General features: G+C 40.7%; 1 protein-coding gene across 6 annotated transcripts in view; it reads right to left on the reverse strand.

The window, feature by feature from the left end:
• The window catches only part of LOC124789025 (ATP-binding cassette sub-family C member 10), a 388,717-nt gene that overhangs the window by 239,099 nt on the left and 128,486 nt on the right, over nt 1–21,132 (reverse strand). For all 6 annotated transcript variants that reach the window (XM_047256314.1, XM_047256328.1, XM_047256320.1 and 3 more), the window contains one exon: nt 14,337–14,574. In XM_047256314.1, the coding sequence (XP_047112270.1) occupies nt 14,337–14,574 (238 nt within the window). The remainder of the gene's footprint in view (nt 1–14,336; nt 14,575–21,132) is intronic.

The following is a 21,132-nucleotide window of genomic DNA, read 5'->3' on the forward strand; positions in this document are numbered from 1 at the left end:
CACATCGGGTTGACGGAGGAGATAGAGAAGATCCAAAGAAGAGCGGCGCACTTCGTCACAGGGTTATTTGGTAACGGTGATAGCGTTACGGAGATGTTTAGCAAACTCAAGTGGCAGACTCTGCAAGAGCGGCGCTCTGCATCGCGGTGTAGCTTGCTCGCCAGGTTTTGAGAGGGTGCGTTTCTGGATGAGGTATCGAATATATTGCTTCCCCCTACTTATACCTCCCCAGGAGATCACAAATGTAAAATTAGAGAGATTAGAGCGCGCACGGAGGCTTTCAGACAGTCGTTCTTCCCGCGAACCATACGCGACTGGAACAGGAAAGGGAGGTAATGACAGTGGCACGTAAAGTGCCCTCCGCCACACACCGTTGGGTGGCTTGTGGAGTATAAATGTAGATGTAGATGTTTACATTTACATTTCCTCCCATTCTTGACTTACCACAGATCTGAAATTTGAAATTGTATAGAGTGGTGGTTTTTTAAAATGTCAGCATGTAACTTCTTATGGTAAAGATGAACCTAAAAGTTTTTTATCTCAATAAATTTGAGAAACTTATGCTGCTGTGATCAATGAATTAAAAGCAAAGCAAGTGTAGCTACCTTTGAGTAAGAGTACTACCCTGAAGAGCCAAAGAAACTGGTACACCTGCCTAATATCATTTAGGGCCCCGTGATCACACAGAAGTGCCACAACACGACATGGCATGGATTCAGCTGTCTGAAGTAGTGCTAGAGGAAATTGACACCATGGATCCTATGGTAGGGCTGTCCATATATCCATAAGAGTACAATGGGATGAAGATCTCATCTGAACAGCACGTTGCAAGGCATCCCAGAAATGCTCAATAATATTTTTGTCTACAGAGTTTGGAAGCCAGCGGAAGTGTTTAAACTCAGAAGAGTGTTTCTGGAGCCACTCTGTAGCAGTTCCGAACATGTGTGGTGTCACTTTGTCCTGCTGGAATTGTTGAAGTCTGTCGGAATGCACAATGGACATAAATGGATTCAGGTGATCAGACAGGATACTTACGTATGTGTCACCTGTCAGAGTCATATCTAGATGTATCAGTGGCCCCACATCACTCCAACTGCACACTTCCCACACCATTGCAGAGCCTCCACCAGCTTCAAAAGTCCTCTGCTGACATGTAAGACCCTTGGATTCATGAGGTTGTCTGCATATCCATACACATCCATCCACTCGACATGATTTGAAAAAAGACTCTTCTGACCAGGCAACATGTTTCCCATCATCAACAGTCCAACATCGGTGAAGACGGGCTCAGGCAAGGCATAAAGCTTTGTGTCGTGCACTCATCAAGGGTACACGAGTGGGCCTTCGGCTCCAGAAGCGCATATCAATGATGTTTTGCTAAATGGTTTGCACACTGACACTTGTTGATGGCACAACACTGAAATCTGCAGCAATTTGTAGAATGGTTGCACTTCTGTCAAGCTGAATGATTCTCTTCAGTCATCATTGGTCCTGTTCTTGCGGAATCTTTTTCCGGCCGCACCAATGTCAGAGATTTGATGTTTTACCAGACTCCTGATATTCACGGTATACTCATGAAATGGTCGAACTGGAAAATTCCCACTTCATCGTTACCTCAGAGATGCTGTGCCCCATCACTTGTGTACCAACTATAGCACCACATTCAAACACACTTAAATCTCCATAACCTGCTATTTTAGTAGCAGTAACTAATCTAACAACTGTGCTAGACACTTGTTGTCTTATACAGGCATTGCCAACTGCAGTGCTGACTTATGCCTGTTTACATATCTCTGTATTTGAATATGCATGCCTATACCAGTTTCTTTCACACTTCAATGTATAATGGTGATATAGCCCGATCAAACAGAGCAAATATCTCTAATGTTATCATCTAAAAAAATAAAACAAATTATGTATGAAATAATTGGTTGGTAATACAAACAGAAATATAGCATAAATAGAGCAATGAAAGGTGAAATAGGAAAGTGATTTACTACATTATAATATGTAACAATCAACATTATTGTTGAACAGACATATGTAAGGATTTTGAACAAAGTATGTTAGTGTGAAATGAGGTGATTGTCATCCAAGCAAGCTAAATTGTATGATAAATATTTTTTTAAAGTGAAAATGCACAAGGAAGAGCTAAGCTCTCACGATTTTTTTTTTAAAAAGATAGTGTATATAAGAAATGATGAGTCAAGGCATATCTTATAAAGATATCAGGAGACACACTCTGTATGATAACTGTCAAGTTTACCTTGCAAAACCAAATATTCATTAATTAAAAAAGGACTCAAAGAAATGAAATATACCCATACATGTTTTGGTAGTTTGTGGAAATATAAATGCGTTTTAAGGGACCTTAGGTGCAGATAGTAATAATAATAATGGAAAATCCAAGATGCAATGTAACAATATTACGTAAAGGAAAGTTGCCACTCACCATATAGCAGAGATGCTGAGTCACAGATAGACACAACAAAAATACTGTCACACATATATCTTTCGGCCAACAAGACCTTTGTTGAAAATAGAGGACACACACACACACACACACACACACACACACACCTGCAACTGCAGCCTCTGCAATGTAACAATATTACGTAAAGGAAAGTTGCCACTCACCATATAGCAGAGATGCTGAGTCACAGATAGACACAACAAAAATACTGTCACACATATATCTTTCGGCCAACAAGACCTTTGTTGAAAATAGAGGACACACACACACACACACACACACACACACACACCTGCAACTGCAGCCTCTGGCAGCTAAAACCACACTGTGATCAACACCAGCAGTGCATGGTGGGAGTGGCAACTGGTTGCGGCTAAGGAGGAGGCTGGGGCAGCAACAGTAAGAAATAGCAGGGTATGGGTGGAGGACAGTGAAGTGCTGCTGGGGAGCGTGCAAGAATGGGGTGAAGAGTGTAAAGGCGCAGTCAGGAGGTTAGACGGAGAGCAGGGTACAGATGGGGAGGGGTGGGGGGGTAGCATAAAAGGAGAGAAGTAAAAAGACTGGGCGCACTGGTGGAATGAGGGTTGTGTAGTGCTGTAATAGGAACAGAGAAGAGGCTGGATAGGTGAAAAAAATAACTAATGAAGGTTGAGGCCAGAAGGGTTACGGGAATGTAGAATATATTGCAGGGACAGTTCCCACCTGCACAATTCAGAAAGGCTGGTGTTGGTGGGAAGGATTCGCTTGTTTCCTGGCCACAGCTTGCTGGCAGCCATTCATGCATACAGGCAGCTTGTTGGTTGTCATGCCCATATAGAATGTAGCACAGTGGTTGCAGCTTAGCTTGTAGATTACATGACTGGTTTCACAGGTAGCCCTGCCTTTGATGGGATAGGTGATGTTCGTGACTGGACTCTACTACGTGATGGTGGGATGATGTATGGGACAGGTTTTTCATCTAGGTCTATTACAGGGATATGAGCCATCAGGTAAGGGGTTGGAAACAGGGATTGTGTAGCATGGACGAGTATATTGTGCAGGTTTGGTGGACGATGGAAAACCACTGTGGGAGGGGTGGAAAGGATAGTGGGCAGCACATTTCTTATTTCAGGACATGACGAGAGGTTCTTAAAACATTGGCAGATAATGTAATTTAGTTGCTCCAGTTCCAGGTGGTACTGAGTTACTAGGAAAATGCTCCTCTGTGGCTGGACAGTGACACTTTGGGAGATTGTGGGAAACTGGAAAGATAAGGCACAAGGAAATCTATTTTTGTACAAGGTTAGGAGGATAATTACGGTCTCTGAAGGCTCCAGTGAGACCCTCAGTATCTTTCAAGAGGAACCATTTGTCACTGCAGATGTAACAACCACAGGAACTCTGGAGAGTCAGAGGAGGAAATGGTTGGTACCTTTTATATAGGAGGGTAACTTCCGGGTAATAGGCTGAAGGTGTTGCTCTATGAGAGCCGAGATTCTCTTAGTGGGGGCACAGTAACCAGCCACAATGGGGCATCCTGGGTGGTTGGCTTTATGGACTTTAAGGAGCACGTAGAAGGTAGGAGTGTGGGGAGTGGTAGGGGTGAGCAGAGAGATGGACTCTGGAGAGAGGTTCTGGGATGGCCCTAAGGATTTGAGGAAAGACTGGAGATTCTGCTGGATTTCTGGAATACGGTCGCTGTGGCGAGGTTTATAGGTGGACGTATCTGACAGCTGGCAGAGCCCTTCTACCAGGTAATCCTTGGGGTTCAAAATGACAGAGGTGGCGCCTTTGTCCATAGGCAGAATCATAAGGTCGGGATCAGTTTTTAGATGGTGGACAGTGGTTCATTCTGAGGATGTAAGGTTAGTTTGCATGTTGAGGGATTTGCTGAATGATGTTGAGGCAAGGTTCTAGGTTAGGAAATTCTGGAAAGATAGCCGGGGGTGATGCATCTCCACTGCCTCATACCCTTGTACAAAAACAAATCTCCCGTGCATTATCTTTTGGCATAGTCCATATCAATCCAGGCAGGCTTGGAAAATATCTTACCTTCATTGTCTCAGATGTTATTGAATTTAGCATATGGTAAAATGAAGAAATAAGTTTTTTTTTTTTTTCAAAAATAACAATCCATAAAATTTTGCTTTTTTTCTGTTGATTAGTACCATATAGTTCTACATTCCCTGAAAAGAAGAGCTTCCACTTTTAGGTTGAACAGGTTTTATAAACAACTGAAATTTTTGGCATACATAAAACCTGTTTTATTACCACATTATCACACAACAGGCTCATAAAAATCAAAACCTATCCTTATTTAAAATAATTTTAGTTTTGAAAGATGAGTAAGAGACTCATTTTTCAAGCATTTTAAATTGTTCCAAAATGTATGTGAAGGTCCAAAGACTTAAAGGTTTCAGTTTATACAACTTGTGTGCACTCTGTTTTGTATTGAAATTAGCCAGTCATTGAACTAAAAATGTGTTCCAGTGCCTCAGTATCTTCCTTTGATACAGAGTGTTGCCTTCCTGTTGAACCAATAGGAACTGGAGATTTTTAGGTGGGACTGCAAGCCAGTTTCAATCACAGAGATTGGCTCTTGATGGCAGATGCTGTATGTAGAGGTGTCAGTCAGCTGGCGTAGACCTTCACTAACATACTCCTTTCTGTAAAGTACCACAACAGTAGATCCTTTGTGTGCTGGGAGGATAATGTGGGGTCATCAGCTTTTCAGGAATGTAGAGCCTGGAGTTCTGCAGAGGACAGATTAGGGTCATGTTGTAGGGACATGAGGAAGGATTGTGAAGCAATGCTGGATGTGAGGAATTCTTGTAAAGCTTGTGATGGATGACTTTGCGGTAATGGTGGAGAATCAAGTTGTGTTTGTGGTGAGAACTCTTCAAGGCAGGGTTCAATGTCAGGTTTGTTGTTGGAAAGGTTTTGGGATTGGGTTGCAAAGTGATATTTCCAGTTGACATTATAAGGAAAGTAGGTCCTTCACAAAAGCAGCAGGATTAAATGCAGGCTTAGGGTTGAATGTGGGTCCTTTGGATAATACAAATAATTCAGAAGGGCACAGTGCTTTAGATGACAGGTTGAGATCACTGTACTGTTGTTACTGGTTCTTGTGATTATGAGTTACTATTGGTCTGGGAGATAGTGGTGAAGGCTGTGGTATGTAAGGAGATTGGCCAAGCTCGGTTTGTAGAAGAGGAGTGATGGAGGTGCAGAGGGACAGAAAGGGAGGTTGAGGTAGTTTAGGAGAAGGTGGGATAGCTTCTTAAGGTCAAGTCTGGCATGTTGTTGCAGTCTGAAGTTGACCTGGCAGGTGATATCATCCAAGGAAACATGAGGGGCAGATAACTGCAGGATTTTGTAGGAGAGAAATCTGGTGGAGTGTAAATGGATAATGAGACATATAGGTCACAAATTAGTTGGGTAAGTCCAAGTGACTGCTGTTTTTGAAACTGTAAAAGAGCCTATTGTAGACTAGGATTATATCCAGAAACAGGGACTTTCAATGTTAGACCTTCGGAGCACACCACTTGTTGCTCAGTATCATCCAGATCTTGAATGTATTAATCAGCTACTTTGACAAGGCCATGACTTCCTAAAATCATGCCCTGAAATGAGATCTATTCTGTCTGAAATTTTGCCCACCACACCTAGAATAGCTTTTCATCACCCTTCCAATCTCTGCAATATCCTTGTCAGACCCTACGCTCCTTCTGCACCCCTCTCCCTACTCTATGGCTTCTTCCCCTGAAACCATCCCCGCTGCATTACTTGCCCTACACATCCTCCTACCACCAGCTATTCCAGCCCTGTAACTGGCAAATCATATACTATCAAAATGACATACCAGCTGTCATGTAAGCACTGTTTGGCCTTTTATATCGGCATGACTAACACTCAATTATCAGTCAGGACGAATGGAGATAGGCAGAGGGTGCATGCTGGCAACATGCAATATGCTGTTGCAGAGCATGCTCCACAATGTGACAGTCATGACCTCAGTGCCTGTTTCACCACAAGTGCCATCTGGATTCTCCCCCAGACACCAATTTCTCAGAACTCTGCAGGTGGGAAATAGCATTACAACATGTCCTTGGTTCTCGCCACTCACCTAGCCTTAATTTATGTTAATTCATTCTGTCTCAGATTTTCTTCCTGTAACTACTCCTTTCTTCACTCCACGTTAGTTTTCTACATCTTTGATTTTCTGACCTATCTAATTTTTGCCGTCCCCCATCCCACCTCTGTCACATACAATGCACTTAGCTTTTCACTCTTATTAACTCGTGCATCATGTTTTAGTAGTAATCTTTAAGCTCTCAGGTTTTCAAATCTCATCAAGTGCAGTCTCCAACAATCAATTTTTCCTTCTCATCCCATCTGGTAAGTCTCCTTGTTCCTTGCTCCTGTTCCTTGCTCTCTCCAGCAATTTAACTTAGTGTACCTCTTCATTATTTAACTAGCATTTCCGGAAAGTAGCGTAAAGTTTAAATTGTTGTTTCAGAAACTTTGCACTTTTGTTTTTGTTTACACACAGTTGCGTATAGGCCAAATTTGTGTAACCATGTTTTCGTGTTTATCTGTAATTTAACTGACTTATTCTTAATAAACTATTACGTTTATCATGAGTGAAAAGTGCTTGACTTGCCGTAGAATTGTTAGGTCGGGGCTTTGGTGCAATGGGTGCTGTACTTTTTTCCATGTGGGTGACTGTAGTGGCGTGGGAATAGGGGAAGTAAAAGAGACTCATCAGTGGTTTTGTAGGATTTGTAGTAGAGATAGGAATATACTAGACCAGGAGGGGAAAATTGCCGCCCTTCAGGCTGAGTTAGACAGGTCAGGGGAGATCTTGACAGGTTAAGGAGGGAGAAGGGTAAAGAGAGGTGGGAAGCGGCAAAAGGCAACAGGAGGAACAGGCCTAGAACTTTGTCTGACAGCTTTATGGTGAATGTGGAAAATAGATTTGACCCGTTGCTTCAGTTAGAAGCTGGTGAGCCTCAAGCAGTTGCAGGTGTAGACAGGGCACAACAAACTTTCAGCAGCAAATTGAAAAGTAAGAATGTAGGGAAATCAGTAAAGAGAAAGAAAGTGTTGTTGTTAGGTAGTTCCCACGGAAGAGGTGTTGGCCAACTTTTGCAGGATGAACTAGGATCAGAATACCAGGTCACCAATTTTTTTAAACCTAGTGCTGGTCTGGAGCAGGTGACAGAGGATTTAGGATCACTTTGCAAAGATTTCACTAAGGAAGACACCGTGGTTATAGTGGGTGGGGCAGGTAACAGTATTGACAGAGATCCTGGGTACAGTATAGAGTGTGACCTGGCGAAGATTGCATCAGCACTGAAGCATACTAGTGTTGAGTTTGTATCTGTTCTTGGGCGCCATGACCGACCTCATTTGAACTCTTCTGTCAAGAGAATTAATTTGGAGCTGGAACGGCTGCTCATGTCGGGTGCAGGGTCACACATTGGTGTGGTTCATGTTGATTCTCTCAGTAGGTGGGATTATACTAGGCATGGCCTTCACCTCAACAGGAAGGGGAAGGGTAAATTGGCTGGGGAAATAGCAGGAAAGTTAAAGGGGGGAGGCACTGTCATGAGTGTTAAAATACCAGTGGTTATAGGATTCAGAAAAGACCCTTTTTTAGGGTAGGGAGGACAGAAAGAAAACAAATTTTAAGAGAGGTTAGAACTGAGACAAACCTTCAGTTTGAGAAAGAAATCAAAAAACATAATTCCAGCTTATTACATCAGCATAAACAGCCATTGGTTAAGAATTTTCAACTGTCAGCAGATATTTTAACTCCACCCAATTTTAACTCAGTCAATGTGAAATGTCAGCTATCTTTATTGCATCAAAATATTCGAGGACTGAGAAATAAAATTAATGAATTAACTATCTGCATAGATGAATTAGAGTCTTCAAACCCAGCTGATATAATCTGCCTCTCTGAACATCATGTGACCACTGGTATAGAACTTTTAAGTGTTACAGGGTTTAGGTTAGCATCTCACTTTTGTAGATCAGAAATGGAGAAAGGAGGAGTTGCCACATTCATCAGGAACTGTCATAAATTTAAGAACATAGACATTCATAAATTTTGCCTAGAACAGCATATGGAAGCATGTGCAACAGAATTAGAATTTCACAAAAAATCCTTCATAATATTAAGTGTATATCGAGCACCTGTAGGTAACTTTAATCTGTTTGTCAACCACTTTGAAGCTGTACTGGCCCATTTAACAACAAAAAACAAAGAAATAGTGGTTGCTGGTGATTTCAATGTAGATTTCCTTAAAGACTCTCCCAATAAGAACTTATTTGAGTTAGTAACACTATCATTCAACTTAATTCCCACTGTAAAGTTCCCCACTAGGATAGCCACTTGCTCACAAACAGCCATTGATAATATCTTTATAGAAAAGTCCAATGAACAAAATTATATTACAAAACCAATAGTCAATGGCCTCTCAGACCACGACATGCAATTCCTTCTGTTAAATGTTAATACTGAACAGGATATAAAATCTGTTAAATCTGAGCTCAAGAGGGTAATCAGTAAGCCAAAAATTGATTATTTTAGGACACTCCTCAGAGACATTCACTAGACTGATGTTTACAGTGCTCATGGCATGAATGAAAAATATAACATTTTTGCTAATAAAGTGCTTACCTTATTCGAACACTGATTTCCCCCAAAACTTACCAAGGTTAGAGCAAAGTCTACAAAGAAGCCATGCATTACTCGAGGAATAGGGGTATCTTGTAATACAAAAAGAAAACTGTATCTGTCAATCCAAAACATTTCCAATGTTGATGCTATAGCACATTATAAGAAATACTGCAAAATATTAAAGACTGTTATACGGATGTCAAAGCAAATATATTACAAGGAAAAGATAGTCATATCAGATAACAAAATAAAGACAATATGGGATATAGTGAAGGAGGAGACCGGTAGAACCAGACATGAAGAGGAACAAATAGCATTAAGAGTAAATGATACATTGGCGACAGACGTGTATAGTGTTGCAGAACTTTTTAACAAACATTTTATAACTGTTACTGAAAAGATGCGGTTGTCAGGTTCAGTAGATGCTGCTATGGATTACCTTAGACCAGACATTTCAAGTAACTTCCATAATATGAATTTGACCCTCACTACCCCAACAGAAATAATGTCCATCATAAAATCTTTAAAATCAAAAACATCTAGTGGGTATGATGAAATATCAACAAAATTAATTAAAGAATGTGATTCTAAGCTAAGTAACATATTAAGCTATCTGTGTAATCAGTCATTTATCAGTGGAATATTTCCTGAGTGGCTGAAATATGCTGAAGTTAAGCCACTGTTTAAGAAGGGAGATAAAGAAATAGCATCAAATTTCCATCCAATTTCACTGTTGCCAGCATTCTCAAAAATTTTCGAAAAAGTAATGTACAGTCATCTTTATAACCATCTTATCTCAAATAACATACTGTCAAAGTCACAGTTTGGATTTCTAAAAGGTTCTGATATTGAGAAGGCTATCTACACTTACAGTGAAAATGTGCTTAATTCATTAGACAAAAAATTGCAGGCAACTGGTATATTTTGTGATCTGTCAAAGGCATTTGACTGTGTAAATCACAATATCCTTTTAAGTAAACTAGAATATTATAGTGTAAAGGGAAATGCTGCAAAATGGTTCAAATCTTATATGTCTGGCAGGAAACAAAGGGTGTTATTAGGAAAGAGACATGTACCAAGCTATCAGGCATCATCCAACTGGGAACTAATTACATGTGGGGTCCCACAAGGTTCCATTTTGGGGCCCTTACTTTTTCTTGTATATATCAATGACCTTTCATCAGTAACATTACCAGATGCCAAGTTTGTTTTGTTTGCCAATTATACAAACATTGCAATAAATAGCAAATCAAGTGTAGTCTTAGAAAGATCAGCTAATAAAATATTTGTGGACATCAATCACAGGTTCCTAGCCAATTCTTTGTCACTAAACTTTGAAAAAACACACTACATGCAGTTCAGAACTTGTAAGGGGTGTCCCAAGAGTATATGTCTAACATATGATGACAAGAAGATAGAAGAAGTGGACAGTGTTAAATTCTTGGGATTACAGCTTGATAATAAATTCAACTGGGAGGAGCACACCACAGAACTGCTGAAGTGTCTTAACAAATCTCTGTTTGCAATGCGAATTTTGTCAGACATAGGGGATATAAAAATGAAAAAACTGGCATACTATGCTTACTTTCATTCCATAATGTCATATGGGATTATTTTTTGGGGTAATTCATCAAGCCAAGCTAAAGTTTCCCGGGCACAAAAACGTGCAGTAAGAGTTATATGTGGTGTGAACTCAAGAACATCCTGCAGAAGCCTGTTTAGGGAACTAGGGATACTAACTACTGCTTCCCAATATATTTATTCCTTAATGAAATTTGTCATTAAAAATATATCACTTTTTCAAAGCAACAGCTCAATTCATGGAATCAATACTAGAAATAAGAATAATCTTCACAAGGATTTAAAGTCACTTAGTCTTGTACAAAAAGGTGTGCATTATTCAGGAACGCACATTTTCAATAACTTGCCAGCAGCCATAAAAAGCTTAACAACCAATGAAATTCAGTTTAAGAGAAGCCTAAAGGATTTATTGGTGGCCAACTCCTTCTACTCCATTGATGAATTTCTTAGTAAAACCAACTGATTTGTATATAAGTACAACATAACTTCTGCACAATTTCAGTGCAGTAATGTGTTCATTGAAAATTTGTGTGTGTGTGTGTGTGTGTGTGTGTGTGTGTGTGTGTGTGTGTAAGTATAATTTAACTTCTGCACCATTTCAGTGCAGTAATGTGTTCATTGTAAATAAGTATTACAGTAGTTGTATTACATGTTTATTACCTTATAAATAAATAAAAACTTTTTTATTTTAAATTCAGTGCATTAGTATTTGTAAAATGACTCTTAGTGTTCATTAAAAAATGACGTCATTCCACTTGGGACCTGTGGAATGGTACATTAGCTTACTTGTTTTAGTTGTAAATATTTGTCGTGTATTGTTGTTTTTCTGACATGTTCCACATCCTGGAGGACCTCCTCACTACGGATCAATTGGAATGAAAGTAAATCTAATCTAATCTAATCCCCAACCTGGGGTTCCAGGTGATTTTCTGAATCGTACACCTTTCCCTAAATCTCTCCAGTCTTTTCCTTCACCTCTCTTTCTCCCCCTTCAACTCTTCTGCCAGAAGAAGGAGCCACTGGCTCCAAAACCTTGCAAAAGTTAAACCTGCTTTCAGAAAAAAAATGTGTTGCATTACTTATTGAACATCCTCATATATATTGGTTTAAAAATTAATGAAAAGGAAAAGGAAACATGATTAATTCTCAAGTATCTGCTGTACAATTAAAAGGAATGATTTATCATATGGTACTCATATTTGATGTAGATAGCTTGGAAAATAGAAACATGGTTGGTCATTTTTAAGGAGCAGCTTGTGAGAGGATACAGAATTTGGCTGAATTAAATTTGGGAATCATCTCATAAGCAATGGACCTGCGAAAATTTCTATAGCCTCTTCACATATAAATGAGTTGTGTACAACTAATTTTATTATAACTTAAATAATAATTAAATGACACAAAAGTAGTCCATAATATTGTTATTTATAAGTAGACAATATCCTAGATACACTGCCAGAAAAAAAAATGCAACACCCTCAAGGACAAGGTCACATTATTCAAAAGTGGGGTGCCAGATAGTTCATCGTTGTTGAAGTATATGATAAGAAATTTAGAACAAATTAAACACACGCAACAGTAAGGGACCCCAAACAGTCACAGCAGTACACAGTGTGCCCCTCTCTGGCAGAAATGCAAGCAATTATTCTTGCATACAAATTCCCATACAACAAGTTGCATTGCTGCACTCCTTTGTGGATGTGCATTGTCCTGCTACAGAAGCACATCATCTTCCTATCAAAGAAACGGCAGTAGCATGGTAAAAACAGTCTGAGCAATGTAGTGTGCCCTAGTTACATTATCTTGCAGAAATACTCTAACTGTAATTGTGAGTTGTAATTGATGCCCAGTACGCTATGAAGCCTGGGATGGGATCTGTGTGCCATAGGTGAATGCATCTGAAATGGCAGCTCACCAGATCTACTCCATACATGTGTACTTCCAGCACTCACACACAGACAGAACCTCCTCTCATCACTGAAGATAAGAGAGTGCCATTCCACTCCCCAGTCAACTCTTTCACGATGTCAGAATAGCCATGCTCGGTGGTGTGGTGTCAGTGGTAGCCTGGTCAGAAGCACAAGTGATCTTAATCCTGCTGCAAGCAGATGGTTCCCAACAGTCCATGGTGACACAGCAAGCGCAACATGTGCCTGGAGTTTGTCACTGTACAATGTCAATCTTGATGCGCATCTGTTCAGTGTGGATGTCTACAGCTTGGTATACAGGTGTGGGAATGTTCCACACACCGCTGTTGAAAGCAGCAATACACATTCTACATAATTGCGCCCAATGTGTGCAGCAATCTGTTGATATGTGCATCCGGCATCCTGCAGGCCCATAATGCAACCCCATTTAAAGGGCTGAAGCTGTTCAGCTACTGTACAAACAGGATGTCTCTACTCACATTAATAAAAGTTCATCGATATTCAGAAACAGAAGAATTATTTTATTCAATGAAATTCAGAAGTTAAGGAAACACTAAATCACTATTAATATGTATTTTATTAATGAAAAGGTTGAAATGCAAAGCTGCAGCAATCAAAGAAAACAATACTTGGATCAATATTATGCAGTTAATGGTTTTCAAAATTCAGGAAGGAGAAGTGACATACTGAAAACTAAATACTCATCATTTTAATTTCAAATCTGATGCTCAGAATTGCCTTTCAATCATTATTATCATTAAAATTTTAATTATCATCTGTGTTCCATAACTTGTCATATGAAACGTCCATTGTCCTTCACTGATTGTTGTTTGTCAAGTACCCTGCAATTCAACACTTGGCAATACTTTTCTAATTCTCCTTTATCTGCTATATTTTCATTGAAACAGCCATTAGTTCTGAAAATACAAGAGTCTTGTTTGCTTTTAATTCTTTACTTGCAGAATGAATATTCATTCTTCAGTGAAGTGAGCACTGATTTTACAATTTCTGGCACATTGAAACTGCATATCTGACCAGGACTTGCACCTGGGACAATTGCCTTTCATAGGCAAGGGTTCTCCCAACTGAGCTAACCAAGCACAATTCTTAACAAAAGCTATGAGGATGAGTAGCGTGTCAACTGGGATATTTCAGTCAGTAGTGTACTTGTCTGCTTATGACAAAGATCTCATATCTGAGTCCCAAACCAGCAAACAGTTTTGATCTGCCAGGAAGTTTCAAATCAGTGTCCACTCTGCTGCTGACTCTTGTATTTTCAGAGCTACTGATTGTTACTACTTACAGCAAAAACAATGAAAATGTATCATGAGTCATGCTGGATATCTTAGTCAGTACACCGTTTGCCAGCAATAGGCAAAGGTCCCAGGTTAATCTCAGTCCAGCACACAGTTTTAATCTCCCAGGAAGTTCCAATTCTTTTCTTTTTAGCAGTTTAAATATAATCAATATAGCTGGATATTTGAGAAGTGAACAATTTTTTCATATCATTTACATCCATAATTCAATATCTATTTATACTTTTCAGACCCAGTGTTTCCTCATGCAGCATATCTTATGAAATAATTTTCATCCACAGAAAATACTTAACACTGTTATACAAATCTGTAGTATCACTCAAAATATACAAAATTTTTATTGTTTTGAAATGATGTGTTCAATTACTTACTGTTGATCAGAGAGAGAAAGTAGTCTTCCCACACTAAAACCTTAAGTGTACGAATTCCAGCTAAAGCTTCTGCCAGTAACTGCACCCGCCTGTCCTTGCTGGCCATAAGACGTGAGCTAAGTACTCCTATTTTGTTAGCTAGCAGTTTGTTGACAGGAATCAAAAGCACAGTTACTGCCACACCAGCAAGAAATGATAACCCAAGCTGAATGTACAACAAGTACAAAGTAACAGCCACCTGCACAATAACATGTCACTGAGAAGTGTGTCAATTTGCTGCATATCATTTATAAAACAACAAAATTTTCAAAACTATCGGTACTACAAAATTTACTTAATTATAATTAATCTATGTGAGTGAAAGTGGTGATTTGTCAAGTTCTGAAGTACATTCAACACTCTTAATATAAAGATCCAAAAGATGATCGTCATACTTTAAAGGTAATGTCTAAATGTTACTCGGCTTTTGATGAGATAGTGTTACTCATACAACACAAATAGGAGGAGGAGGAGATTAGTGTTCAACGTCCCGTCGACAATGAGGTCATTAGAGATGGAGCACAAGCTCGGGTGAGGGAAGGATAGGAAGGAAATCGGCCGTGCCCTTTCAAAGGAACCATCCCGGCATTTGCCTGAAGCGATTTAGGGAAATCACGGAAAACCTAAATCAGGATTGCCAGAGACGGGATTGAACCGTCGTCTTCCCGAATGTGAGTCCAGTGTGCTAACCACTGCGCCACCTCGCTCGGTACAACACAAATAAATGAGACACATACATGGACTATGGACAACGGATGTTGAAACATTGAAGTAAACTCATAAACATTCATCTCATCCAAAAGAAGCTATTGGATAGTATTAAAATAAATGAAACAATAATTAGAAACAACTCTCTCTCTCTCTCTCTCTCTCTCTCTCTCTCTCTCTCTCTCTCTCTCTCTCTCTCTCTCTGTGTGTGTGTGTGTGTGTGTTGTGTGTGTGTGTGTGTGTGTGCGCGCGTGTGTGTGTCATTATTATTATTATTATTATTATTATTAACTTCAACAATGTTTCTCTGCTCTTGCTTACAAGACTGTTAGTTCATTATTTTGTGGAATTTGTACTTTCCTTGGATTGAGGTAGGCTCTTATCATTCACTCATGAACAACTGAATTAGAGGTAGCTGCTGAGTTACAGAGTGTTCCTGTTAGTATAATAAATGGAATAGTTCACATTCATAGGAGTAGGATGTCAGATCTCACATTGTCCTTTGGTATGGTAATCAAGTGAAGGATGGATAGGACAACATCATCACATTAAATAATGGTCAGAACACAGCTGCCTGACACATGGAACCTACTATCTTAATGGTCATGCAGGATTAAAATTTCAAATGTCTTTTTGTCAAGGATGTACTACAAGTACACCAATTCTGGGAAAAAACCATCGTCAGCAGAGTTACTGCCATGGGTTACTGTGCTTCAATTACAGTAATTGGCATCTACTACCATTGATCATGACAATGACTAGACAGAATGCAATACAGGAAATCACTCACCATTGCAACAGTGGATGACAATGACAGTGACGACGACGACGACCACCACCACCACCACCACCACCACCAACAACAACAACAACAAATGAACATACTTATCAGAGCCATCTCCTCACAGCGGATTACAAAAGCCATAACCCCACATCGCAGAGGACTGAAAATAACAAAGGCACAGGAACATTGCCAATGCATGCTGAAAGAATGGAAGAAGAATATGTGGATTAATGAGCAGTGCTACACCAAGATACAAGCTACTGGCATTATACAAGTACACAGAAAACACATGAAGAGTTGCATCCTGCTTTTCAACAAGGAACTGTTCATGCAAGTGGTGGAGGTATTCTCATGTGATGTACATTTGCATAGGTTGAAAAAAAAAAAAAAGCACTACGTTTGCTATCATCCAATGACTCAACAAAGCTTGTATTGTCTTCCAGTTACCTGACTTCAGATCAACACAGTAAGTATGGGATGCCATAAAGCAAGACGTGCAAGCCTTGGACTTTACTCCCAACAGTCTCCATGTGCTGTGGATGACAGCTGAGTGATAGTGCATTACAATGATAACCAAATACTTTCTGAATCTTGTAAAGTGCATACCATTATACATCACTGTGGTCATCAGGGCAAAACAGGGTGTTGCGTGCCACTATTTCAGTTGTTCACAAGCAGGTCTTTACTTTACAAGATTACCATATAAGGTCTCGCAGATAGAAGCAGAGATGGAATATTAACTCAGACTCTTGTGACATTATCCTGACTGCCTTGTCCGAGAATTACTTCGAGCAGATAGTTAGAGAACCAACTCGTGAAGCTAACGTTTTAGACCTCATAGCAACAAATAGACCGGAACTTTTCGACTCCGTGAATGTAGAAGAGGGTATCAGTGATCATAAGTCAGTGGTTGCATCAATGACTACAAGTGTAATAAGAAATGCCAAGAAAGGAAGGAAAATATATTTGCTTAACAAGAGTGATAGGGCACAAATCGCAGAATAGCTGAGTGACCACCATCAAACGTTCATTTCTGAGGAAGAGGATGTGGAACAAAAATGGAAAAAATTCAGAAACATCATCCAGTACGCTTTAGATAAGTTCGTACCGACTAAGGTCCAAAGCGAGGGGAAAGATCCACCGTGGTATAACAATCATGTACGAAAGGTACTACGGAAACAAAGAAAGCTTCATCATAGGTTTAAGAGTAGTCGAATCATACCTGATAAGGAAAAGCTGAACGAAGCGAAAAAGAGCGTAAAGAGAGCAATGAGAGAAGCATTCAACGAATTCGAACATAAAACATTGGCAAACAATCTAAACAAGAACCCTAAAAAGTTTTGGTCATATGTAAAATCGGTAAGCGGATCTAAATCCCCTATTCAGTCACTCGTTGACCACGATGGCACCGAAACAGAGGACGACCGAAGAAAGGCAGAAATACTGAATTCAGTGTTCCGAAACTGTTTCACTGTGGAAAATCGTAACACGGTCCCTGACTTCAGCCGTCGCACGGACGCCAAAATGGAAAATATTGAAATAAACGATATCGGAATTGAAAAACAACTGCTATCACTTAGTAGCGGAAAAGCATCCGGACCAGACGAGATACCCTTAAGATTCTACAGTGATTATGCTAAAGAACTTGCCCCCTTTCTATCAGCAATTTATCGTAGATCGCTGGAAGAACATAAAGTACCTAGCGACTGGAAGAAAGCGCAGGTCGTTCCCATTTTCAAGAAGGGTCATAAATCAGATGCGAATAATTATAGGCCTATTTCGCTTACGTCAATCTGTTGTAGAATAATGGAACATGTTTTGTGTTCTCGTATTATGACGTTCTTAGATAATACAAATCTCCTTCATCATAACCAACATGGATTCCGCAAACAGAGATCATGTGAAACTCAGCTCGCCCTATTTGCCCAAGAAATTCACAGTGCCGTAGACACTGGCGAGCAGATTGATGCCGTATTCCTGGACTTCAGGAAGGCATTTGATACGGTTCCGCACTTACGTTTAGTGAAAAAAATACGAGCTTACGGAATATCGGACCAGGTTTGTGATTGGATTCAGGATTTCCTAGAAGAAAGAACACAACATGTCATTCTTAACGGTTCAAAAACTGCAGATGTAGAGGTAATTTCAGGAGTACCGCAGGGAAGCGTGATAGGACCTTTATTGTTTACAATATACATAAATGACTTAGTTGACAACATCGGTAGCTCCGTGAGGCTATTTGCAGATGACACGGTTGTCTACAAGAAAGTAGCAACATCAGAAGACTCGTACGTACTCCAGGAGGACCTGCAGAGGATTAATGCATGGTGCGACAGCTGGCAGCTTTCCCTAAACGTAGATAAATGTAATATAATGCGCATACATAGGGGCAGAAATCCATTCCAGTACGATTATGCCATAGGTGGTAAATCATTGGAAGCGGTAACGACCGTAAAATACTTAGAAGTTACTATCCGGAGCGATCTGAAGTGGAATGATCACATAAAACAAATAGTGGGAAAAGCAGGCGCCAGGTTGAGATTCATAGGAAGAATTCTAAGAAAATGTGACTCATCGGCGAAAGAAGTAGCTTACAAAACGCTTGTTCGTCCGATTCTTGAGTATTGCTCATCAGTATGGGACCCTTACCAGGTTGGATTAATAGAAGAGATAGACATGATCCAGCGAAAAGCAGCGCGATTCGTCATGGGGACATTTAGTCAGCGCGAGAGCGTTACGGAGATGCTGAACAAGCTCCAGTGGCGGACACTTCAAGAAAGGCGTTACGCAATACGGAGAGGTTTATTATCGAAATTACGAGAGAGCACATTCCGGGAAGAGATGGGCAACATATTACTACCGCCCACATATATCTCGCGTAATGATCACAACGAAAAGATCCGAGAAATTAGAGCAAATACGGAGACTTACAAGCAGTCGTTCTTCCCACGCACAATTCGTGAATGGAACAGGGAAGGGGGGATCAGATAGTGGTACAATAAGTACCCTCCGCCACACACCGTAAGGTGGCTCGCGGAGTATAGATGTAGATGTAGATGTAGATGTAGATAGAAATAAAATGGCTCTGGCACTGGGTTTGTCAAAGCAACAATCCTGGAAAGGAGGAGGAGGAGGACAGTCGTGGTCTAACATCTTGTAACAAGGAATGAGATATAACACAAGTTCAAAATGGGGAAAAGATGTGGAAGGAAATGGCCATGTACTTTCCAAAGAAACCATTCCAGCAGTTGCCTTAATCAATCTAAGGAAAAGTAAGTGTGTGTGTGTGTGTGTGTGTGTGTGTGTGTGTGTGTGTGTGTGTGTGTGTGTTGTCTGGTTAACGTAAACAAGATGTGTTTATTATTTTATTTTTATACTGTGAATTTTATTTTGTAAAGTATTAAGAAAAGTCTTACGAGGTACAGTACCTGCAGAATGTATGACAATGCCACTACTCAACATGATCAGTGCAGGTGCTTCGCAGGATGACAGCAGCTCTCAGTAACAACCAGGGAACAGAACCTCACAAGGGGAAAGAACTCACCGCATGAACTGAACTATGGGAAGCGGAGCATCCAAACAACATAAATAAAATCTGGAAACATACTCAGCATGTGGCTAATGAATGAAAACACGACACCTCTGGGCATGAAGCACCAGGATAGATCAATGGCTGTTAAACTCCATGAGAGAAGTAGCCTGATCCACTTATTGCCACTCACAAGTAAACACTTCTGCCAGTGGGTCTGCCCACTGACACCATGCAAGCACCACGACAGATGTGTGAACTACTTCGATGTTCTATCCATGCCAGCTCACCTGCCTCCATCATGACATCCACTGAAGGGGATATTAAATCCATCAAAAAGGCCAGGATTGGGTTGCAACCTCCATTGCAGAAGAAGAGAGAGTGCCAGAGAACCCAGCAATGGACTGATCACCATAGGAGCCAACACTGACACCCCAGGCTCTGCTGGAAGGGTGGAAGGACATGGAGGAAGAGGCACTGGTGGATCCACCAGCAATAGTGGGGATGGGGCCACCTCCATCGATGAAAGTGAGTTGAGATCTGTGGGCTCCACAACACCAGGCAAAGGCATGAGCTGAAATGGGGCACAAGGCTGCAGTCAACAGAAGGACAGTGGAAGCTGTGGTGGGGGGGGGGGGGGGGGGGGGCAGCAATGGTGAGGGACACTGCTGTGTGTGTGTGTGTGTGTGTGTGTGTGTGTGTGTGTGTGTGTGGAGCTTATGGGCACTCAACGGTGAGGTTATTAGCAGACTTAAACTCATTAAAACAAATGTCTAAAACTGTTGCACACAGTGAGGACGAAACCTATAAAATCAGACTCATCCACTCACTCGCACTGTGCCACACAGTCACTCTATCTCACATGCATGAAGATATCTGAGAAAGGGTGGAAGGTGCTACATCTGCGTTTAAAATAGATGTAAAACCATAGAAGAGCTAAAAGAAAGACACAGGGATGTGGATCTGGCTGACCTCTTACAAGAAATGTGGGTGAAGCATTCACCCTATCAACACATTAAGAACATATCCCTAAAATTTTTGTAGGCAATTTTTTCAGCGAAGCATAAAACCACACCACATTCATTTGAACATCACTTAAAATAGAGGGTAGATCTGCTGGGAAATCTGCCACTGCCAGTTCATCCACAAATGGAGGGTCCCCTCACCAGAGCAAGAAGATATGCAACAGAGGACTTTGGCCTATATGAAGACGAACGAGGAGGACATCATCCAGTCTTTGTGGCTGAAAGGAGGTATGTCACAGCTGAAAAGTGAGTTTTATGAGACACAGCTTATTATCCATCACTTTCAGCCACTCATCCTCCCACTGATGCATGATTCAACCATGGGGTGATAGCATGCAGGGGGGATGGCACACTGAAATAACTGAGGATTGTGATACGGCTCCTAGGCTGCTACATCTGACCTTTCATTCCCCGCAATACCCACGTGCCCTGATACCCAGCAGAAAGACGCCGCCTTCTCCAGCCATTGTAGCTGGAGGAGGGCAACCTGGATATTCTGGACTAATTTATCTGCCGGGTACAAGCCATCATAGAGTGTGAAGGACACACAGAGAATCGGAACAGACAAGGAATTTAGCTCCAGTGCTCACAAGATCACATATAATTCCGCATCACAGACAGTAAAGTCTAGAGACAGTTGGACCTTGAGGACACAATCAGAGAAAACAACATAGCAAACAATGGAGCCCCGTTTCATCCCATGTGTAAAGG

Source organism: Schistocerca piceifrons, chromosome 1 (genome assembly GCF_021461385.2).
Source record: "Schistocerca piceifrons isolate TAMUIC-IGC-003096 chromosome 1, iqSchPice1.1, whole genome shotgun sequence".
Lineage (NCBI taxonomy): Eukaryota > Metazoa > Arthropoda > Insecta > Orthoptera > Acrididae > Schistocerca > Schistocerca piceifrons.